Source organism: Cyprinus carpio, chromosome B15 (assembly GCF_018340385.1).
Source record: "Cyprinus carpio isolate SPL01 chromosome B15, ASM1834038v1, whole genome shotgun sequence".
Lineage (NCBI taxonomy): Eukaryota > Metazoa > Chordata > Actinopteri > Cypriniformes > Cyprinidae > Cyprinus > Cyprinus carpio.
In genome coordinates this window covers 9,519,796-9,544,477 of record NC_056611.1, presented here as the reverse complement: position 1 = coordinate 9,544,477, position 24,682 = coordinate 9,519,796, and the positions used below count along the sequence as shown (strand labels likewise).

Genomic DNA, 24,682 nt, shown 5'->3' with positions numbered 1-24,682 from the left:
ATGAGGTTAAATTTATCTTATGCAATGTTCCCTCAAGCCTCCAGACTTACATTAAAAGCAGATTTATGTCAGTACCAGTGCTTCAAATGAGACCACACTGCTGTTGGATTTAATCCTATCAGCCTTCATATTGCGTCACACACACATTTAAAAGAGACTTCAGGCTGTGCACAATTACACACATATTCCAGAACAAATCACATCAACAGACAGAAAGAATTTGCGCCAATTTGCTGTTAAACTCCTGCTATCTCTGGAACCGTATTATTGTCATTGTGACCACAGTGACAGATTCTAACTATGACGTCAAGTCGTCATAACTCATTACCAAAGTCCATTTCAGGATAAGTCAAAGTTCAAGCATTCAGTTACCTAAATGTTCCCAGAAATTACATAAGATGTGTGAAAGACGATTGAACAAGCATTGGTCACACCAAGGTCACATGATCTGCGTTTGGGTCTGCTATTGTTCATTTTAAGACTCTTGCGAAATTTGTCGTTTAAAATCTCTGTTCAGATGATTTCAACCACAGCATGACCTGTTTTCAGTCAGAGATGATTATGAAATGTGGTGTTTCTTTCTGACCACACTCAGTGTAGACATCTGACAGTCCTTAAGGGATGTTTATTGAAAATCCTCTTTTTTCTTTTAGGATGTGTGGAATGTACTAACTGTGAAATCTTCTTTCAACCACGAGACAGTCTGAGCACTACCATATCAAACTGACTATCTTGCGCTGTAAAAGTACTCATTATGGTTTGAGAGTAACTGTTGTTTATTCCTGAGTGAAATGCTAGTTATGCTAAGTTAGGTACAGACTGCACTCTCTGAAACTGTTGTCTGAGCAGTTGGCTTTTCTGTGAGACAAAACAAAGCCTCTTAATGAGGGGTTACAGTGAGACTGTTTCAGACATAATTATAATCAGAATTTTATCCGTGCGAGTACTCTTATTCTCGTGTGAGTTTATCTCATGATAGTTTATGCTAACAAAGCTATCACTGAGGTATTGCATGTTAAAATCAGCACGAAAGCAAAACTGACCTAGTATGTACTTCAATATGCTCCCAGTCATAAATGGTGCTGTTGTAGGTGATTTCATTGAATGTTAACTGTAATGCAAGACACGTCTAAAAAAGAAACACATTCAGGTTTTAATTAATGTCACATTTATTTTCCATGGAAAACATGGATAGCAGTCAGCAACCAAAACACTCATACACACCATACCATAAACAGGAGTGTTTATAGAGTAAGATAAAATTAAATGCAATCATGAAATGTACAAATCTAAAAGTAGATTACCCTGATAGTGTTATTGTGGTGGCAATAAAGTACATAAAGAACAGAGGCCATTTTCTGATGTATAGATGTACAGAGCACAACAGTGACCAACCGCTTAAGGCCTTGGTTCTGGAAGTCTCTTCCCAATTCATTTTCCCACTTATTGTTAATTTCGATTGAGACGTAGGGGGAAAATGAATGGGATTTTTACTTATCGAACCCTACTGTTGCACTCTGTTATTTGTCTGAATGACTCTGATTGGGCTTCTGAATAATGAGAAGCAAATTCAACATCTCACTGGCTGATCGTCTCCATCACTGCTGGTTAAACAGGAGGACTCACAGCCAAAGAACTTTGTACTAGTGTTTTTACAACATGGCACATCTGTGTAGATCAAGTCAAATATAAAGACTGCAATAGGGGTTAACAAGAGATCACAAGTGCAAAGCACTGTATGGCATACAAAGGTGATGTGTTATGGATAACAGGTCCACCTTTCTGTGACTAACAGTAACAAGAGTTCACTGAACACCATCCATTTCAAGGCTGTGTTAACCAGGACAGAAGACTTGCAGTTACACTCCAAACGATCATAAGGTGGACTACAGTTACAAGTAGGTTCAGTTACAGATTGAACACTTCAGCATGATGGGATAGAAGGACTACTTAGAGTTGGCGTAAACAGCCACAGGACTGCCTTTGTGACTTCAGCAAGGGAGCTTAATCACCAGTGTTAGCATGCTAGCATCATTAGCATGTGGCTGCATAACGTTCGTACATGCATTTATCAAGTAGAAGACAGGGGTAAATAAATAGAAACTGTACTACTGTATTTGGTTATAAAAATAAAAGCAGTAGATGATTTTTAAAACCATAATCAGAAGGTTTTGGCTGTGGAAGAGGTCAACAGTGTTCTTCACTATCCAGTTGAGCCATTTCGAGTGTTCATTGTGTACAGTCAGCATTGTTTATCGGCGCACAACTGGGAATGTCATCCCAGGCTTTGTGATGAAGAGTCTTAGTAGCTATGTTTGCATTCAAACTTGCAAATTAGACTGGAATATTGCATAAAACATTTGCGAATAAAGTACCGTTTCCATTTTATGTGTTCCAGAGAACAAACAGACAATTCCTGGGAAACTGGCATTAAGAAAAAAATTTTTTTTCCTACATAATATATGATTTCGATGGTATGCAATGAAATCAGTGACCCAGTCACTTGATATGTTGAGGCACTTATTATTAGTTTTGTTGCGCAACCAAGCATTTATTCGCAAATGTGTTTCCGTTGTAGCTTATATGCATGTTTTCTTATTGAATAAAAAGACATATTAACCTAAATTGAGTGGATTTGGTTTTTATGTATGTCATTTCCACTTCGTGTTTATGCAATATCCCTAATTTGCATGAAAATGCATGGATGGAAACATAACAGATAAGGTCCTCTACATCTACTCAATGGCCCCAGAGAAGAAAATCTTTATCCTGAGCCCTGTGACTTTTAGCAACAGCCCTGCATGGGTTATTGGGAAGCTAGCTGCACCTTTTGCAACCATTCACATCATCCTTACAGTAGCAACACTCTCCTTTGTTGATTCGTTATCAATTGACCATCATCAGCTTGAGGAGCGTGACGCTAAACAAGAGTCTATCACATTGTTCATGCCTCAGAAGATGGGTTAGATCTTGGCTACTGTATGCAGATATATTTCTTCCACCATGACTTCGAGAGCATTTTCATTTTATCAGCAGTACTGTGGACCTTCCGCTCTCGTCTGGATCTTCGATCGGAGTGTCGGAGCCCGACGGAGATGGCGGCGTCAAACACCTCCTTAAGGTTTTTCTGTGTGAGAGAGGAGCATTCTATGTAGGCTACCGCTCCTATTTTGTCCGCCAGGGCGCGGGCGTCCTCTTCCAGGACGGGTCGCTCTCGGCGCCTTGCCAGATCGATGAGGACCTTGACGTCCTGCCGTAGGTCGCACTGGGTGCCCACCAGCAGCACAGGTGTGAGCGGACAACGCCGTCGGATCTCCGGCACCCATTTTTCACTGATGTTCTGGAAGGAAGCGGGGCTGACGACGCTGAAGCACAGGAGGAGGACGTCAGTCCGCGTGTAGCAGAAGTGACGCAACTTATCGAATTCATCCTGAGGTAGAGAGAAAAAGAGGAAAGTGTCTCATTACTGATGTTTAGAGGGTTTCTTAACACAAGGACTCTCTCAAAAATCATTTGCGGGATTCCAAATTGTTATTTTAAATAATAAAATCCTTTAACTAGCTCTTGGGGTGTTTTATAATTCCCTGAAGCAATTAAGTGAAGTTATTAGGGTTGGCGCTTGCAAAGAACATTGCATGTGGAACACGCAGTGCACGCTTTAATCTTTTAAACTCGCCCAAAGTTTTCAACTCTGGCACACCCTGTCCCATTTATGCTCTACAAATGAATTGAAAGTATAAATCTGCTGAACTTTTGGAGAGCAGGGCCTCTCAAAACATTGAAAATGCAAATTAAGCTTGACAGATAAGAAGCTAAACCTTTTTAATGTCTACGATACATCAACTTCTCATTACGAAATGCTAAGATTTAGATCAAATTTGAAACATGAAAACAAAGAAGGTAAATCTATACTGCTAATAAATATATAATGCTGTAAATAAATAAATAGCTGCTGAAATGTTATTTCAAATATTTTGTTAAATTTACTTTTATATATTTAACTAAGTTACCACACATCACACATTAAACTTACTGAACGCACATGGATTTGTTTGAATCTATTTTAAATTTATGTTCTTTATTCCTCCAATTATCACTTAAATAAAAAAAGGACTTAAAAGTACATAGACGTCAACTTACTGACGCACAGACATCGCCTGATTGACTTTATTATCAAACAACGACTGTTTTCTTTTGTTGACATGGACACCTGCACAACATAATGGAAGTACATCCAAACTGAAAGTAATAGACTTTTGTCCTACTAGCCTTTGTTTCTCTGTATTGGGCAAAGTGCATTTGTTCTTTCTCTTTGAAATCTATATGAAAGCCTGTCGCACTATAACTGGGAAACTGAACTCTTATCTTCCCGTGTTTGCCTGAGCTTGCCTCTGCATGGTTGTGTAAAGGGATTAATAGGTTATGTACTAAGAGGGCAGAGTCATTTATTTGTTAACCCATTTAATGCATGACAAAGGAGTGTCAGTTTCTGAGGTTCAAAGCCTTACACAAAACCCTTCAACAAAACAATATAATATTCCAATGTGGAAAGCAGAATGAATGTACAGCCAGGGGGCTTTTTAAATTATTTTCAGTGATATGTGAAGGCAGTTACACAACTGCAGATTGAAAATAATCAGTGCTGAAAAAAAATTGGCATCACAAACATCACTTGAAGGCAAAACCGCTGGATACATGGTACCCTGTCCAAGCCTGCATGGCTTAGGAACTGAGAGGGAGATGCAATAACTGGAGTGCCAATAGCTTGAGGACTGTTCTTTTCGCTCTCTTTACGATTTCCTCACAGTATGGCGTCCCCGCCGAGCTCTTCTAATTGCTAAGATTTTGTTGTGCAATCACTTTGTCATCCAATTTCCAAATCCTGGTTCCAGAGAGTGACAGAAATGCCAACCCCAAACAAAAATATCTAGTTATTTAGATGTTCCTCTTTGGGGTGTGTAATGCATGGGATAGTTGAGGTACGAGACTAGGATGCAGGTGGTGCAGTGGAGTTCTTACCTGTCCTGCAGTGTCACAAAGCTGCAGTCTCACTGGTTGTCCATCCACCTGTACGACCGCTGGGGAAAAAAAAAAAAAAGAGGGAAAGGATGAGTCATTTTACCACCAACACACACACCTCTTTCCATTTAGTCACCTGACATTGTGAACAAGCACAATTGCACCACTTTAAAACTTTATACACTTAAATTACCAATTTGATTTTTTTTAAAGAGAAGAGTATATATACATAACTTTATATCTAATATATGACGTAAACACACACACACACACATATGTATATATATATATATATATATATATACACACACACACACACACACACACACACACACACACACATATGTATATATATACACACACACACACACACACACACACACACACACACACATACAACCAACACACACACACACACACACACACACACACTTATAAATACATACATACATGCACAGACACACACACACACACACACACACACACACACACACACACACACACACACACACATATATACTTTATATACAATCTCTTTATATTACGTCCATAAATAAATTTTATATAGATTTTTATCAATAAATTTTTTTTAAATATCAGTTTGTTATGAAATAAACATCATTCTCTAATAATAATAATAACAATAATAATAAATAACAACAACATTATTCTTATTTTTAAATATCTTTTTGTAATAAAATCTTAATATAAGACTTAATAATAATAATAATAATAAAAGTTATGTTTCATATTATTTTGATTTTCAGGATCAATGTGTAATTTTTCATATTGGAGTGCGATAAAATCTCAACAAGGTATCTAATAATAATAATATAACTATTATATAAATAAACATTATTATTATTATTATTATTATTTTCAAATAACAGTCTGTAATGTAATAATCTTAATATAACAAAGGCTCTTTAATAATAATAAGAATAATAACAATAATATAACATTTATTCTCAATATCCTAATTCTATAATAATAATAAATAATATTCTTTATTATTATTATTATTATTATTATTATTATTATTATTATTATATTTTATACAACCTCATGTACATATTAAAAATCAACAGCACAGATATAATTTGAGTTCCTGCAGCACATAAACAGCTCAGCATCTCACACTTTGCATGTTTTGAAGGACTGTACATGCTGTTAAATCCTATGAGAATGTTTTTTTGTTTTTTTTTTCAACATGCCACAGCAAAGTAATCTCATGAAACACAGTAACACTGAGGCCCTGCTGATGGTTTGTCACATCAAAGTGTTCTGCTCGTCAAGCGCCTATATTGTGGAATTTTCTCCAAATCCCCGTCATATGATCTGCCTTTAATTCAGCCCTCTTCCCCCCTCAAAGTGCCACCTGTTGAACTGCGTAACTGCTCTCATCTCTAACTGCAGAGATTTCTGATCTGGTTCCAGGAGAGTGAGAGTGACATCATCACAGGCTCCAGCAAACAATATCTGCTCACACATTCAAACAAGTAGGCCCAACTTTAGGGGCCAGATTTTCAGGTCAGGCATTATTGTGCAAGGGCTTTCTAATTACAAAGACATGCTTGTGGGATCTGACCACTGAATGGCTCTTGTTTGAGGTCCATTCACAAATTATGAAACCCTTCTTTGCTGGAAAATTATGTTATAGTACTACAAAAGTACTAAGAAACCTCTCTTGTGTTTCACAGCTGCTTTCACAACTTTTTGGCAACACAATCAGATATTTATGAAAACTAATGAAATCAGTTATCAAATTTTGCACTTGGTGGTCAAATATTTCTTGCATCCATATTATATCTGTTATGAGTTCAACATTATACTGTACATATAAAAGTTTAACGATTTTGGTTGTTGTATATATATATAGTTACATAATAACAACAATAACATAACTTAATAAATCTACTGAAAAGAACTTAAAATAAGCAAAAAGCGAAAAAAGTCAACAGTTTTAGTCAAAGAACTAATGGTGACTGACAAAATTGCTAGAATAGTGAAGCTATTTCTATGAAAAGCTCGTGCATTTGTTTGCAAGTGATGCGCTACAACGCATAAATACGAGTCCAAAGGCTCACCTGAGAAATCGTCAAACGCTGTCGGGACGTATTTTGTTGGATAACCATTGGTCGTGTAGCTGACAATCAGGCTGGTTTTCCCCACAGCCCCGTCCCCGAGAAACACGCACTTCAGCAGGCGCCCCTGGCAGTGCGCAGGCGGGGGGGATCTGGGTTTGTGGGGCGGCACTGGAGGCGCCATCAGGTTACTGTAATCCATGACGCGCTGCTCGACCGGACCGCAGGTGGATCGCACTCCTAATGGAGTGACCCAGGAAAAAACCATCAATAAGAGCCCTCTAAAAACGACTGGGCACTATGAGCACTGCGTAAATGCGCTTGATCCGGTGCAGTGCGCGTAAAGCGTCAATTTCATAAGTTCCAAATACTCAGGAGCTCCACAGAAAACTACAGACTTTCAGACTCTAGCAACAGCTGAGTGAGGAGCGAGAGGGGCAGCTTTTATAGTCAGCCTGCATTTGACTAACTCCTCCCTCTTCACGTGGTTTCTTTAGCATATTCATAACGCTTGAACCCACTAGAAACAACAAGTGTGTCTGTTAATTAGATGTAAAAAGCTTGTTCTCCATCTTCAGAGAACTTCTCCAATTTTAGCACTGTTTTATATGGCATATCCTGCATTTTGCTATAATGTCCTACATTTTAAGCCTATGTCTTATTTATTGCAAGCATAAACAATCATAACGGAAAGACAGCTTTGTAGCTAAAGTGTGGTGGAAGGTTAAGCATTAAGCATTAATCTAAGAGGAAGTGTGCAGTTTAGGGGCTCATTAAGCACATTTATGTTTATGGCTGTTAAATGTGACCAACAAAACATAAAAAGGTTGACTATAAAAATCACTAAAACATTGCTTTTATAAAATATAACAATGCCTTGAGGAAAAATGTACAATTCATATTTGCAGGACACTATAATGATCATTTGTATTAAATTTTAGTATCAGAATACGTGAAATAATGTGCCGTTATTTACATCTGATTGATCCCTTTCACCTTCTCCTCTGGGGACTATGCATTCAATTGAGCTTTTCTGCCACCTAGTGGTCAGTATTTACAACTGAGATATTTCATATTTATTTTAAGAAATTAATCTAAAATATGTATACATATTATGAAACAAATGGATGCCGAGTAATTGACATACAATATGATTAAGTACTTTTCACTTTTAGTATGATTCTACAGTTTTATGTTAGTATATATGTAAGATGATGGCTAATGAGTCACCATTTGGAGTGTAGAATGTATCCGGGAACTGATTATTTGTCCAGTTAAGACTGTCTACTGTAATTGGTCTCAAAGCATATCATCAGGTCATAAACTCTGGAAATGATTTTATGGACAGATGAAAGGCAGGGGGTAATAGGAAAGTTGCACTTAAAGACAGCACATTTCTGGGTAAAGTACAGCAGTCAGCAGTGACCTCATCTGAACAAACTCCATAAGTGATTACAGTATGACTTGTTCAGGTTAAGTGATAAAGAGAAACAGTGTCTGTATAGGCTATGTTTTGAATTTGAATTAAACTGACTGTATGGGACCAGTTCAACATTAATTCAAAGGACTTAGTTTGTCATTAAATTGAATGAGAAAGAAAGATAATGTCTGTGTAAATAAATGCTACACTAATTATATGTTTCTGAAATTACATATTTGTCTCTTAATGTCTGATGAGGACATTATAGGTAATTACGAAAGCATGTTTTCCTGCAGCAAGCAGGGCACAAGACAATATTGGTATCGGTTCAATGAATGGTGTGTTTTTTGTTGTTGTTTTTTAAAAATAAATACATAAAAAAATGTTTGAAAGTCTCAATCACTGTAACAGCATGCACAAAACTGTACAACAAATCTTATTTTGTGTGTTCCAGTTTTTGTCCTAAAACAAAATTCTCTATATTGCAAAACCAAACAAAAAAAAAAAAACTGAAAAGTGAAACTACAACATACAGGTCTTGTTAAAGTGTTATCAGCATCCACTCCGGCCTGTGACTAAACATTTCAAGGCTTAAATGCTTCCTGATGTTATTAGGAAGAGTGCAAAGGGAGGAAGGGAATTATAGTTTTGCTGACCCTCCATTGCTTAATGACCATGGAAACCTTTTTAAAAAGTGCCGTTTGTAATAATCTCAAATTATAGTTTTTACAAGTACATTTTAAGTCTTATGTTTTAATAATATTTTGCTGTGCTTTACAGAAGTACACGTATTTTGACATATTGACTACAATATTAAAACACATGTAAAAGTTTGATTATAATTTTAACAGTGCTGTTATTCGATATTACATGTAAGGTTAATATATTTCACAAATGTGTAATTACAAACCTATTTGAAAAAAATTAAATACAGGTTTTAATAGAAATCACATTCAAGTACAGTATATTTAGAGTTTATCATAGCTAAATCTTTGTTGGTACATTAGGCAATAAACTTTACACCATACTTGAACTATCTTATTTTTGCAATAAGTGCTCTTTTTAAAAGTACAGTGTACTTCTTTTCACAAGGGTTCTGGTCCCTAAAATATGGCTTATATGGAAGCATATCACTTACTTAACCATCTGTACTGTTCTCTCTGGAGCACCATAAAAGTGGTCCACACATCTTATCCATATATTATCCATACAATATTTTTGTGTGCCAAAAGAACTACTGTACATTTAAGCCATTATAGCCCCCTCCTTTTGAAATGTTGTGATTCAAAAGACATTTGACTGATTCATTCTGCCACATGAGGTCAAAAGCTCACCCGACCTCAGTGATAAGCCACGTGGTGATTCTTCTTCTGACATGTTTTTTGTACAAAGGTCACCTGTCGAGTATATGGTGCAGTAAAGTTTTGGTGTACCGAAGGGTTACGAGAGGGATCCGCTTTGATGGGAAATTAAAAACGTACACTGAAATAATACCAAGGGAACAAAACATTGGAAAAGAAAATAACATTGTGGTTTTAATAGCTCTTAGGTATTTTAACAGGCTTAAGCTGCCCACGCACACACACACACACACCAAAACAATGAGATATTTGGAGACTGTCATAAGTAAAACACCATTTGGAAACTGGTCCTGCATTCTATTTCTGGCAGGCGAACTGCAGTCAGTCTGGATTCAGAAAGCCCTCACTGCTTTTACTTCACTGAAGTCATCCAGGTTTATCAGATAACTCTCAAGGGGCTGTTATTGTACAGGTGCTTCAAGTATCCTAGTGGTCTGTGTTTCATTCATACACTCATACTGATACTGAAATGTGGAAATGAAAACGTGTCTCTAACTTCACAGAATTCCAAAGCCTTTGATTTTCACCCAAGATTGTTCTTTGCATGGTCCTCCCTTAAATCCGTATCTCATCCTATATACGGCCGTGTGTCATTAGCCCCTCCCCCACTGCTACAGAGGCGGGACTCTGAGCACAAACTGCTAATTAAGACAATTTTGAGTGACAGCGTGTAGCTCCTCCTCCTCTGTGAGGCGTCTCAATGGGCTTTGGGTTTAGCTCCATCGGGAGTGGGGTCCGGGGGTGGTCCGCCACCCTGGGTCAGGCGAAGAAGGCTGTTCAACAGATAAAAAAACAAACAAACAAACAAAAAAAAATGTTGATCAAAACATCATGAGTCATCTTGATCTGAAGCACTGAAATGATAAGAAGATCACTTCTTGCAGTAGATGGCGCTATACTCACAAGTCCTTTATGTTGTCAATGTGGGCTTGCACTGCTGTAAAGCAGCTGTCCACTTTGTCCTGTAAAAGAAGAGAAAAGCAAAAGATGTATTAACCTTAGTATTAAAATGACTTTTCAAAGTTATTATTATTTTAATATGTTTCTTTATATTCAGAATTTCATGTTTAATTCGTTGTGTTACTTGCTTCTTTTCTTCTCAGTGTAGGGCTGTTTATTGATTAAAATATCAAGTTAATTGATTTTTCATTATTTGCTGAGTAAATCCACTATATTGATATAAAAATTATAAATAGTGTCTTTAGAAATCTATTTATTGTTTGTATTATTCCATACCACTGCACATAAACCATCATTCCTTCATTTATAAAGTAATCAGTAGACTGTTGGACAATTAATTTATACAATTAATCAGCAAGACTTTCTCCTCTGTCAGTCAAAAACTACAATTACAAATTAAATTAAATGAAAAAAAAAAAAGCATGTTCAGTTATGCTGTGAGAAGATGTGATACATCAAACTACTTGTATGATACTGCATTATTATTATTATAAGCATTATACAATATTTTTCAAGCAACAGAGATTCAAAATAACATCATAATAAAAGTATGAGGTGCTAGAATTACAAATGAACCAGATACAAATGAATCCATAGTTAATCACATGTCTGATGTCACCATACATCATGGTATTAACATCTGTAAACAGCGTTTCTTATTATATCCAGTACTTAGGCTGACTAATATGTCTGACTAAAATACACAGAGAAATACATAGGGAATATGGATGAGATGAGAGGTCAACGTCATTAAAGCCCACAGAGACTGTGTTACCTGGTGCCTTGTGTAAAACAGAGGGACAGAGAAGACAGCAATCACACCTGAAGAGCACATGAAGAACTAGTTAAAAAGCGTTTGGCATTAACTGATCATAAAGCATCATAATATGTCAATCCTTCATAGTAAATGTAATGTAATTGGAACAAAAATGTCCAAATATCTCTGTGGCCTTTAAATTTGCAAGTTATAGATTAACCACCGAATCTAAGTTACAAAGCATAACTAAAAGAAGAAAGAAAAAAAAAAGTTGTTGGACATCATACCGATGATGAGCAATGTGAGGCCATTGCAGAGGTTTCCCAGGAACGTGACCAGATACATCAGCAACAAGAACTGGGAATAACAAACAAACATTTCATTACTCGATTCCTAAGTGTTTGTGTATGCAAACCAGTGTACAGAAAACACAAATCTGATTCCTCAAGCCACTTCAGCATTCTGTCAAACCCAACATCCACAGCCTGATGGGATTATTATCTAAAACAGTGTGTCTGGCCCAGAGAAAACGCTTCCTCTTATATCTCCGCACTGTAAGGTTTCTAGTCACCAAGTCTGAAACTGGAAACTACACTCAGGACAAGACCCTCTTGTATCCTCCCGTCTCATACTACAGAAGACCACATGTGTCCCATGTCACATTCCACACAGGTCACAGTGTGACACCCCGAAACTTGAGGACTATTAAGAGTTTCAGCTAAAGACTTTGCAGTGCTTGGCTGAATTGAGATGTGTTTGAAAGACAAAGTTAGGTCACTTTTAAATAACTGCTCCTCCAGTATACTAAATCATCACTGCATTTATGAATATGTCATAATCAAAGTCATAAAAACATCTTGAGAGCTAGACTTATCAGGATTTTATTCATGGTGAAAAAAAAAGCAAAAAATAAAAATAAATAATTCACTAAAGAGATCTCTTTAATATCTCAGATGCTTTTCGTAGGCATAATTTCTGGACAACTCTCAGATAGCTTACATAATCTTTTTATTTATTCATTTTTTTTTTTTTTGATAAAAAATGCTATTTTACAAAGCATATTACGTAGATATAGACAAGTGGAGCTAGGGAGGAGGAGGGTGATTCTGTATCAACAGTGCCATTGGGCTGTAGTTGAAGATGAAGTGGTGAATGCCAGTTTTTATTTAAATGTTAAAAAGAGGGAGAGAAATAAAAGTAGTTGTATAGGAGAGGTGAGAAAGGAACCTCAGAGATCTAAATATGAAACATTTCTCATCTTGTTCTTCTCAACAATTATGTAATCTTTATTTATTTATTTTACTTTAGTGTATTTATTTATTTGTTTATTATTTTACTTTAGTGTATTGTATTTATTTATTGATTTTACTTATTTATTTTTGCTGTAGAAAATTTATGGCATTTTAAAATGCTGTCATAACATTTTGCACAAAAACATTATAGGAATTCTCTCAAAATGCAGAATGTTATCATGCATTATGTAATTTCGTGCCATAATGTGTGGGAGATAATCTATGTCAAGTCTAATATAGACCACATGTGCCTGAAAATACACCCCAAAACACTGTCAGAAGTATTTGGTGTGGTAAGCCTTGAGTGTAATTAGAGTGACAGCTGCGAGCGGCATTATTTTAAGTGCACAGCTGAGAGGCCTGAAATAGTGAAAATCATTTTTGTCCTTTGTAGAGGACCTTTTTAATTGCAACAGTGGTTATGCACACTTCCTTGGATTTATTAATGTCACGGAAAGAGAAACAGTTAGGTATATTATTTTGCAATTATCATTAGTATTTGATGTATAATTAGCCTTTTTTTTTTTTTAGATGTAAACAAACAAGCAATAATAAATGAGCTGGTTTCTTTCTGTTGGGGAGACACTACAAATCAATAGAGTAAAATATTCTTATGAAATATGAGAACTTGTGTTTCTAAGGGTTTTCTCAAGATATATATATATATATATTTTTTTTTTTTGCTGGGTCTCAGGAGGATGATGAACAAAAACAAAAGCCACAAATGTCACATTCAAGTACTGAATATGAAAGGAGATGAAAAAAGATAAGATGAGAATTTAATAAACAGAAGCGGACAGAAAAAAAAGAGAAATGAAAAGAATATCTTATGACAGGCACTACAGAGCACAAAACTAGAAAAATGAATGTGTGCTAGCAATGGGATACATTCAGAAAGAGAGATTTCACCGAGAGAGAAATAAAAATACTAAATTCTGATCCTTTTTCATCAATGTGGAATATATTTCTTTGATTTAGCAGACAGATTCAGATGAATGAATTTTATACTCCTACAGTGTCAGTTCTCAGGCCTCACCTTGAGAGAGTTGAACAGGTTGCCCACAAAGATGAGGTTCCTCAGTGTGTCTACGGCCGAACTGGACAACACAATGGCCTTCTGCATGTAGTGCTGAGCCTCTTCCCCACTTAAACTGATGTCCAGCTCTAGATATGACCTGCAGCACATCAATACATACAGACACAGACTCACACACTGACATTAAATGTACATTTTTTTTTCAAGATGACACATTTATCCAAAGCAGGCTCATAATTGTTTCTTTAACAGTTGCACAGTTGCCTTTTTGGCCCTATGAAAAAAAATAAATAAATAAAAAAATAAAACTTTTCACACTCTCACTAGTTTATTTAATCCATCTTCTAATAATGCTCAAAAGTAGATTTTCTACACTTTTTGCAAAATCTGTGACATGCAATAAACTAGACTTTTGAAGAACTTGATAAACGACAAAAATGTTGGCCGTGATGAAAGAGTTGTAACTTGGGGCCATTTGTTACTGTAAGCATACTGTAATCAATCGAATACTGCAGTACATTTAAATCAGTATACATTATTAAGTAGAGAAGAATCTAACAGTTACCATTATTTTGTATAGCCAAAATATTAGTATTAAACTATTTCTAATAAGCACCTTGTAGTATCTCGATGTTTAAACACAAGGCTTGTGATGCCAAATGAATGTAAAAAAAAAAACTGTTAATTTTCTGAAAGAATAGTTTAAATATAGTTTAATCGTTATGTTAATATATTTATTGTTGTAGCTTATTTGCATATTATAGTTACTTTCACTTAGACAGTCTTTGTGTGATGTTATGTTTAAAACTATTAAGAAATTTGCTTAGAAATGGCAAAATAGATTGTTGTATTGAAGACCCCCACATAATGTTGCTCTGCTCAATGAGTATTTTGATCTATCTGTGCTAAGGTGAGGATATGTTGAGGAAATATCTGGAATCAGCTCATTAAAAACCGAAGAAGACTGGAGAAGAGGTCAGAGACTCACTGGAAAGGGTGAACTCCATCTCCCAGCTGGAGCACATGCAGCAGTTTGTAGTAGATTCTGACTGAGATGGTGAAGCACATGATGGCCAGGGAGAGCGTGGACACCACGGAGATGATGCTCAGCTGGAACAGGGACAGCAGCCCCACCACCAGCCCTGTGAGCACCATCCCCGTCCGCTCCATATCCTTCCAGTAGATCAGGTCCATCACTGCATGGATCGAGAAAAAGAAAAAGTCTTCAACAAATCTTCATTGGTGGAGGGTTGTGGGTGGTTTCCAGAGTGTTGCTTTGTGGTTGCTTAAATATTTAAAGTCTCTGACATCATTTTGCTCCTTCGGTGTTCTCTCAATACTCTTAACGTACTCCTACAGTGTCACTTAGATTCACAGTGGCATGTTTCTCCTCAACAAGATATTATTTATGTCTATATCACAAACGTGTGGGATTCATGTCAAAGTTTAATACTTCGGATTGGGGTTTTGAGGGCACCTCTAATAAAATGGATGGGAAGCTTAATGTGATTTGCTCAAGTAGGACATGTTCTTGGACCAACAACCTTGTTGGACCTGAAACAACATTCAGATCAACCAATCAGATCTTAAGGTTAGGCTTAACTCTGGGGTTGCATCTCGAACAACATCCTTATCAACTTATACCATTAAGCTGAAGGATAAATGAGAGCAATGAGTGGCTGATACAAACCAGAAACATGTCTTAGTTTAACAAATTATTTGGCACTATATTTAGTCTTTGTCCACTGTTTCAGTAGCATTGGTTCCAGAAGTACTGTATTTTTGCCATTAATTTTTAAAAAGTCCCTTTTCGTTAAACAGTTAGAAGCCATGAACCAAATAAATTTAGGATCTTTGAAATCTGAAAAAAAGGTGTGTAACAATGGAAATGAAAACAATTGAACAGTGGAAAGAACTACAATACAGTGAAGCAATGCAAATAACATAATCAAAATAAAAATGATGGATACACAAATATGATTCTGAATATGTGTACAGTATATAGAAAATATAGTTTATATTGTACTGTATATGAGAGTATAGGGAGACTCTGTTGTCATTCACAGTGCTTCATGGAAGTGGGCAGCCACTGAAGTGTTGTTTTGGCATGATTTGTTTAATTCAATTCTCTGATTGGTGGAGATTTGTCTGCAGATTTATGGGTAATGTAGTTTTTGACCAGGAACTCCACTGTTATACACGATTAAAGACAGAAAAGTTGAAATTATGCAAGGTAATTACTTCAACGGATGTACTGTATATACCATCACTTAATAACCTTGTAGCTTACCATAGGTCTGTCTTTAAGGGTTTAGAAGTTATCGTTAAAAATCAATTCCCCTATGGGGAAAATGAATGAACTTTATAGATTTTTGAACCAGATTGTTATAGAGATTATCTATAAGAGATTTTAGGCAAACCTTTGGACAGAATCTTAAACCTTAAAGTATAAAGGTCACAGAAAATAAAAAGCATTTGGTAATAATGTAAAAAATAAGGAATGAGCAGATATAAGGCAACAGATGAGGTGACAACATGGTAGTGAGATAATCAGCTGTTTATAGGCTATATTCCTGCATAACGATTGGCAAGATTAGATTAACTAGCTCCTCCCAAACCTTTGTTTAAAACTCTATTTTTTAACAAACGCTGAAACAGAATGTTACAATGAGGACTACTAATACAGTGATGCTTTGAAAGCATCAGATAAATGTAAAACAAAACTACAGTAAATGAGTTGGTGGATAGGTTTAAGTTATCGATGACAGGGAGACAAACTGCCAGGAGTCTTTTGGGCTGGCCTCAGCTATTTTTAGTCTGTGTATAAGAAGGAAGAGAAACTAAGAATTTAAAGTGGTCCCTTAAAGCACCTGCTGACAGCACTCAACCTGTATCCCATTGCCTATCCATACTCTCAGGGCTTCTGCACATAACATAGACTCTCAGTAATGGGAACAGCTTTTCTTCTCAAACACAAGCACTTCTCAGTGTTATAAAGCCAGTTTTATTCACTAGGAAAACATACCCTGTCTAAAGGGAATCGTATACGCAAAGCAATAGCTTACAGGCTAATACTGTGGCTAATCCATTTAGAATTACCTCAGCGCTAATGCCATTCATGTCTGTTGTGCGACTCTGAATGGTGGACCTAGCAGAAGGTGGATGGACTATTTATAACCTAAACGTAATGTATAGCAAGCCTCTAGCTTTAGACAAGTCTGTCTATTGTTATGCCAGGTGGTTCAGCTGACGTATTTGACGCAGTTAGCTTTAACAAGCTTGCTCAGCTCAGGCAATATAAACAAACACAAAGCTAATGACATTCTGAACTAGTTTCTAAAAGAAACAAAATTGTGCACTTTCAGATTGAATGACAGTTACAGAATTTTCAGTAGTTTTTCAGTAATGTTAGCAACAAACGCATGATTCTTTGTTGAATAATACAGTCAGTTGGTTATTATCACTAAATTGCAACCTAGAAAAAGAGATAAGAATCATCGTGAAGGGTTTTATTTTGCGGTAATGACTGACTTCATACTTTTTACCAAATGAATAAACTTGAAGAAAGATAACTAGAGATACATGAAGATATATAAGATATATATGAAAGTAGCACAGTTATGTAGGGTCTACAATTTAATATTTGACTAGCAAATGCTGCAATTAACCAATAAAGTAAATACAAACTGAAAATAACCTCTACTGTAGATGTGTATTATGAAGATAAAATTCTACATGAACGTAAACATTTTCAGTTTCTCCTGCACAAAAACACATTGCCTCATTTTATGAGATGCCACACATATCTTATCAGAAATAGTAAAAACGATAGACCGAACTCCAATGACAGCATAGGATTAAACTTCCAACTCTTTGCTATGTGGTTCAGACAGAAATAAAAGTTCACCTAACCCATGTCTCTTAGTGCTCTCAGCTCAGATAATCATATTCTCAAAGCCCCAGTTTGTGTATGTCCTGCTCCCTCACCTTTACTGGTCATTTTGGAGTCTTCATGGGCCGATCCCTCTCTCGCCTGTGTCCCTGATCTTCTCTGAAAACCCCTCAAGCTGTTTTTGGCTGGGTCTGCTCTGTCAGCAGCCCCCCGGCCCAACAACCCAAAAATAAATCTGCACAATTGTGCCCGCCCCATTAAAGAAGACAGAGGCAGTTATACTTACAAATACACTGTAGATACTGTACATCTACATGTGATCAGTTAAGACAAATTAATGCTGTAATGCCATTGTAAATCTAATATCTACTCTTAATTTTATTATATGTAAAAGAAGACAAATTGATGACAATTTCTGTAATGTGTTTACATAAGGTTTTGGACACAGAAGGCTCTTTACAGTCAGTATTCTTCAGTGCACATGAGAATGCATTTTGCCACCACCCTTCTAACCTCCACGCTGGACGCACACGCCAACCATAATGGCTCTGAGCCGTATGGCACATACAGGCAGCATGACTCTGCTTTTACTGCTCTCTGTGCAATAGTGAAGACAGACACCGGCCAGGAATCCACTCAGTGGCATCAGCCCATTACAGTTCAGCCCCTGGAGTGTGTTACCATGGCGATGGAAACTCTATTCTCCAATAAAACCCCAGCGTTTGTGTTCACATGTGGGAAGCCTGTGCTTCTCGTGAACGAGAGAAACCATATCCCTGGTATCTGTTTTACATATTGACATATTGACTGATTAAGTGCTGTCAGAAACGACCAGGCTTTAAAGAATATGGCATTTATAGCAGCCTTGGCGAAACAGGGAGAAGATAATTGACTATAAAGATGGGAAGTGATGTCTAACCTGCTATCTGGATGCAAACCGTTGGCCCCTCTGTTGAGTTGAGAGTGGAGTAGCACTGCTTACAGAGCTGTTCTTCCTGAGTGTTTCGTCCAATGGCAGGAGGCGTTGTGTGTGACGGCTCCTCCATCTGCAGGGTGGAGGTGGTTTCCGTGGCAACAGAAGGGTCTGATCCATGAAGCTGTGGTACTGCCAACATAATTCACAATTAATCACCATGATACTATCTGGATGACACTGATTCTATGCTGAATTAACTTTTTTTTCAGTATATATATTTGCTTATACAATTGTAAATAATTTATGAATTATTTTATTTATAATTATTTTCATTATTTAATGTGATTATATTAATTATTATTTTTAACAAATTATCCATAATGTTATAAATATAAACAACAACATCAACAAAGCACAAACATAATTTAAATTGTCATTTTTTTAAATAATGTAAAAATATTTTAATTCATAAATAATATTTTATTTTTATTATAAAAATAAATAATTCTAAATTAGATTAAATAAAAATTTAAAAGTACTAAAAGTAAAATACTTATATACACATACTTTTGTCATTTTTTTAATTTTTATTTAAAAATAAAATACCATTTTATTATGAATTATTTGTTAATTAAAACAAAAAATGTACATTTACAGTGTGTGATTTATTTACATTAAAATTGTAGTTTACAAGTTACAATGAAATTTATTGTGTATATTATGTGTGCATACACACACAAAAACACATAATTTAAATGATGTAATTTAATTACTGTATGTAATAATTTTATTAATAAATAATAAACAATAACATTTTATTTTTATTTTAAAACAAATAATTCTACATTAAATAAAATTATATAATAATTAAATAAATTAACTAATAAAATACTTATATATTTTATATAACCTTTTTTAAATTGAATTTAAAATTATTTTATTTTAAAATACAAGTAAAATTATATATACATGCGTCATATATATATATATATATATATATATATATATATATATATTATATATATATATATATATATATATATATATATATATATATATTTATATAAAATCAATAGTTTAATAGTTTAATATTCAAAAAAATTATGTATACTTGCCAAAACAGAAAGCCTGCTTTAGCTTCCATCATTCAGGGTGTTGTTAGTAGTTACTACAGACTTTATATGTGGTTGTTCAGACATTTTAGCGCATTGCTATGCTTTTCATTTGGGTTTTCTGGGTGGTTTCTTACTGGCCAAAGACTAAAGACCCCACCTCCAAAGTCTCTTATGATCATCTGGCCAGATCAGGTCCCTTCAGTGTCTGCTGTGAACCTAGCTATTTTAAAATGCATCATGCGCACATGCAGACACACACATTTGTTTACATTTTGTATACATAAGCACCTGTTATTTGCTCATCTTGATGACTGCATGTTAAGTTGTGTGTTTGGATGCCTGAGATCTCCTCCATTGCTTCCCATGTCCTTGTATCTTTATCCTGAAACTCCTCCACCCTGTGAGTCTGTGGCTCTAGAGTCCACTGCAGGCTCTCCTCCTCCGGGTCTCCCTCCCCTTCTACAGTCAAGAAGGCATGAGGGTCCCACTCCAAAGCAGGGGAGTCCGGAGGTCCCTGGGTCTCCAGAGTGTCCGTGCGGAGCAGTGAACCACGGCTGCCCCTCACGCTGGTCCTGCGGCGCCCCGAGTCTCTCCGCGATGAGCTGTCGCTCTCGGAGAAGGCAATGTAGGAGAAGGTGAGCTCAAAGGAGTTCTGACGCGGTGTGCCCCACACGGAAGAGCTGCTGAGACATGCGTCATCATCCTCCAGCCCTTCATCGTCGTCAGACCATTCCCTGGCTGTCTGCAGTTCTGGGAAGTCGGACTCCTCATTTCCACCTGAGGAAGAATCATGTATGATTAGGGCTATGCAGATGATGGCTTTTAAAGGGACAATTCATCTATAAATGAAAATTACCCAATGATTTACTCACCCTCAAGCCATCTTAGGTGTACATGACTTTCTTCTTTCATATGAATACAATCTGAGTAATATTAAAAAATGTCCTGGCTCTTCCAAGCTTTATAATGGCAGTAAATGGGTGTTGAGATTTTGAAATCCAAAGAAGTGCATCCATCCATCATAAAAAGTGCAATTTGTAATGTTAGAGGATTTTGATATAAGCCAAGAGGAGACTGGTTTTCCTTTGCTTGTAAACAAAACTTGGTTCTCACGTGACTAGCATATTCTCACTGGAGCTTATACACTACGTCTACGTCATCCGCTGGAATGCCACTCTCTCATGAACACTTGTACGACAGTTACAGAAAGCTAAAGACTGCGATTTATGAAATTGGAAATATGGTTATTTTCCTTGCCCAAATGCATCGATTTGCTTCAGGAGGCCTTTATTAACCCCCCAGAACCATGTGGAGAACTTTTTATGATTGATAGATGCACTTTATTGGACTTCAAAATATAAACACCCATTCACTGCCATTATAAAGCTTGGAAGAACATGGGCATTTTTTTATATAACTATGATTATATTCATCTGAAAAGTCATATACACCTAGGATGGCTTGAGGGTGAGTAAATCATGGGGTCATTTTCATTTTGGGTGAACTATCCCTTTAAGGGGCTATAATAGCTGTGGTTATCAGGAAAACATGCAAAGATAACTGAATGACTCATATATTTGAATGTGTGTAAATATACTGTATATGAAAATATTACCGTCTGAGCAGGGAGGCGTGGAGTCAGGTGTTGAGCTCACTGTTCCAAATTCCTCTGAAATGAGAGAGCAATAAATGATGCTTAATTTAAGGGAATCAATTGACATGTGATTGTCCTAGTGTTTATTAACTGGTCAGCAAAAAACACAAGAAGAATTCTATAGCAATTTTAAGTAAAATGTGGAAATTGTCCAGCGATGTGACTATTTTCATCATGAACTGTTCAATACAGAAGTGTATAAAAATTCAGCTTGCAAAGTTTATATGAAACTAATTCTATAGAGAATAAAAAAAAAGTTAAAGGAATAGTTCACACAAAAATAATACAAAATTGCTGAAAATTGACTCATCAGGTCATCCAAGATGTAGATGAGTTTTTGTTTCTTCATCAGAACAGATTTGGAGAAATGTAGCATTACATTACTTGCTCATCAATAGATCCTCTGCAGTGAATGGGTGCCGTCAGAATGAGAGTCCAAACAGCTGATAAAAACATTACAATAATCCACAAGTTATCCACATAACTTTAATCCATCCATTAACGTCTTGTGAAGTGAAAAAATGCATGTTTGTAAGAAATTTTGACGGCACCCATTCACTGCAGAGGATCCACTGGTGAGCAAGTGATGTAGTGCTAGATTTCTCCAAATCTGTTCTGATGAAAAAACAAACTCATCTGTATCTTCAATATCCTGAGGGTGAATAAATGTTCATCTTCGTATTCATAATTTTAATAGCAGGACAGAAACTATTTCCTGTTTTCTGTCTACTCTACACCATGTCCTCCACTGTGGTATTTGAGAAAGCTGCCCTTAACTCTACATGTTTTTTTAAATAGTTACTGTTGGTCATATAGACCTTTCCTTTAAGTGGGCAGTTCCTGCCAAGAATCAACTGCAAAGTGAAGCAGGCTTAGCCAGCTCATGTCTATTTGAATATTATGGGCATCCATAAAAGAGACCTGTGATAAAAGCCTCTGAGCCTCCATTTCATGTTTTGCTCAATGGGATGAGTGAAACAAACTGAGGAACAAAGCTTTGTTCAGATCTTTAAGTCAGAGGTTTCCTTTTCAGACCTCTGTCATTGCACAAAAATTAGCATCTGGTCTAAAAAATCATGCATTTAGTGCCTTATTATATTACATTTACATACTTGCATACAGTCTTAAAAATAAATGTTCCAAAAGGGGGTTTCATAGAAATGTGATAGAACATGAAACAGATGTAACAGAAGTAATTTTAGAACTCGACTGATGGCTGTAAGACAAAAGAAAATGTTGCATTATATCCAACTTTATTATATTAAAATGTATACTTTTTTTTATTATGGAACAAAATTTGTATTTTTTTTTATTTTTAAATCCAATTCAGTTATAATATATTTTACATGTCAATGCAAAAATAACCAAATTCATCAAAAATGATTTTGATTTGATTTTAATATGCTAAGCTTCAATGGCATGTTTTCCCCTTTTTCCCCTTCTTCTGTCATATGGCATGGGGGTCCAGACATTTAGGGTACTCAAAAGATTTTTCGATTTTTTTAAACTTTTTTCGATTATGAAGAACCTTGTACAATGGAATTGTTCCATGGAACCATCAAAGAACTTTTATTTTAAAGAGTGTTTTGCAGAGCCATTAAAATAATAATTTTTGAGTCATATAGTACAATGTAAATTTACTTAAAACTAGTGCTGCCAAACAATTATTCGCGATTAATCAAATCCAAAATAAAAGTTATTGTTTGTGTATATCATGTATATATAAATTCACACACATGCATGTTTATATATTTCAGAAAAATATGTAATGTTTATATATTAAATATATTTATTTATAATATAAATTATATAAATATAAATACAGACATGTAAATACATGAAAATATTTTCAAAATATATACTGTATGTATGTGTATTTATATATACATAATAAATATACACAGAACACACAGATATATTATGCAAACATAAACTTTTATTTTGTATGCGATTAATCGCGATTAATCGTTTGACAGCACTACTTTAGTGTACCTTATTGGCTCACCATAATATTGTATTTTTGTTTTGCAAATACTTTTTTCCCTTTCAGAAACTACTTCAAACAATACAGCACAGCCACAGACCCCTGATTTAAATGATAGAACCGATTCAATTCACCTTCAAACATCCCCATCACAAAGACTAGATACTAGAATCAATTAATAACAATAAAAATGCATTCTTTTTCTGTGTAAACTAGAATATAATTTGTATTATATTCAGTATTCAGTGTTTACACACAATCTGTAGGACAAATTATACAAAAACAAATCAATTGTATCAATTGTTACATTCCAGATTATTACCAATGACAACAATTTTTTCATTTTTTTCCACATTGCCCTTCCCTCAAATACATTTGTAAACAGCACAAGTCTTAAATCAATGCTGCATTCATACTGTAGGTACAGAGCTAGTACGCACTGCAACATCAGCAGAATCCAGCAAAACAGACGGGTGAATGAACACTGGAGCCAACAAGCAACCGAGATGATGCATCAGACACAAAGCAAGAGAATAAAAACACGTCAGCGGCATACAGAGAAAAATACAGAGACAAAGGAGAGACTTACTGCAGTGGGAGAACCCTAAAACCTGACCCATGCTCCATCAAGGCACCGCTGGGCCCATCCAGTCTGGAGTCCCTCTGTCCTCCGTGCTGTGGCACGCCTCTGCTGGATCACTCTCTCACGCTCTGTGCTCTTCATGCACCCCTCCCTCGCTCTCTCCGTTAGTGCACTGCTGTTTCTCTTTCTCTCACCCTCCCCTCTCTTCATCAGACGGCCCCTCCCAGGTTCACTCGCTCTCTCATTCTCTGCTGCAGCCAGTGGAATCAGAATGCCACTGTGTGTGTGTGTGTGTGTGTGTGTGTGTGTGTGTGTAGCTCATCTCTGCCTGCTCTCTGCCATCTCAGATCAACATCCTCTTTATGTCAGTCTGGATGAACATGTTGCACCCTTAAAATGACCCAAGAAACGTTCATTTTTATAAGCATCTTTTAAGATGAAATATTTAAAGAGGTTTAACAACAAATAAAACACTAAAGAATTATTTAAATAATTAATATTTTAATTAATTATACAAATCATTTAAAATAAATAATATTTATATAAATTAAATTATTTTAGGTAATATATAAAAATAAAATATAGCATAAAAATGAACTGCACAGAATT

At 35.8% G+C, this 24,682-nt stretch overlaps 2 protein-coding genes across 3 annotated transcripts; both read right to left on the bottom strand.

Moving 5' to 3' along the window:
* Window positions 1–1,149: 1,149 nt before the first annotated feature.
* On the bottom strand, window positions 1,150–7,535 carry LOC109046772 (rho-related GTP-binding protein RhoU-like). Its single transcript, XM_019064575.2, has 3 exons — window positions 7,107–7,535; window positions 5,020–5,078; window positions 1,150–3,430 (listed from the first exon to the last, which is right to left on the bottom strand). Exons 1-3 carry the CDS (start codon window positions 7,369–7,371, stop codon window positions 2,975–2,977), a joined length of 780 nt encoding a protein of 259 aa, XP_018920120.1. The 5' UTR covers window positions 7,372–7,535; the 3' UTR covers window positions 1,150–2,974.
* A 2,497-nt stretch (window positions 7,536–10,032) lies between these two features.
* Window positions 10,033–24,487, bottom strand: LOC109046771 (reticulon-2-like). 2 transcript variants are annotated; one of them, XM_042739145.1, is made up of 10 exons: window positions 24,080–24,487; window positions 21,468–21,521; window positions 20,141–20,629; window positions 18,741–18,926; window positions 14,918–15,125; window positions 13,930–14,068; window positions 11,889–11,958; window positions 11,620–11,666; window positions 10,788–10,846; window positions 10,033–10,657 (listed from the first exon to the last, which is right to left on the bottom strand). In XM_042739145.1, the coding sequence occupies exons 1-10, from the start codon at window positions 24,108–24,110 to the stop codon at window positions 10,582–10,584; spliced, it is 1,359 nt and encodes a 452-aa protein (XP_042595079.1). In that variant the 5' UTR covers window positions 24,111–24,487; the 3' UTR covers window positions 10,033–10,581. The 2 variants fall into 2 exon arrangements, with proteins under 2 accessions (XP_042595079.1, XP_042595080.1); XM_042739146.1 differs by lacking the exons at window positions 18,741–18,926; window positions 20,141–20,629; window positions 21,468–21,521; window positions 24,080–24,487 and adding an exon at window positions 17,917–18,050.
* Window positions 24,488–24,682: the final 195 nt, after the last annotated feature.

What these genes read in the sequence shown, in the direction of transcription:
- LOC109046772 (XM_019064575.2), bottom strand. Translation starts at nt 7,371, where the DNA reads ATGGTTTTTTCCTGGGTCACTCCATTAGGAGTGCGATCCACCTGCGGT. An exon ending in AGCGTTTGACGATTTCTCAG is followed by an intron (nt 5,079 to 7,106) that starts GTGAGCCTTTGG and finishes TTTTTTCCCCAG; the next exon opens with CGGTCGTACAGGTGGATGGA. An exon ending in TTTGTGACACTGCAGGACAG is followed by an intron (nt 3,431 to 5,019) that starts GTAAGAACTCCA and finishes TCTCTACCTCAG; the next exon opens with GATGAATTCGATAAGTTGCG.
- LOC109046771 (XM_042739145.1), bottom strand. Translation starts at nt 24,110, where the DNA reads ATGGGTCAGGTTTTAGGGTTCTCCCACTGCA. An exon ending in TTTAGGGTTCTCCCACTGCA is followed by an intron (nt 21,522 to 24,079) that starts GTAAGTCTCTCC and finishes CTCTCATTTCAG; the next exon opens with AGGAATTTGGAACAGTGAGC. An exon ending in GGTTTGCATCCAGATAGCAG is followed by an intron (nt 15,126 to 18,740) that starts GTTAGACATCAC and finishes CGATCCATGCAG; the next exon opens with TGATGGACCTGATCTACTGG.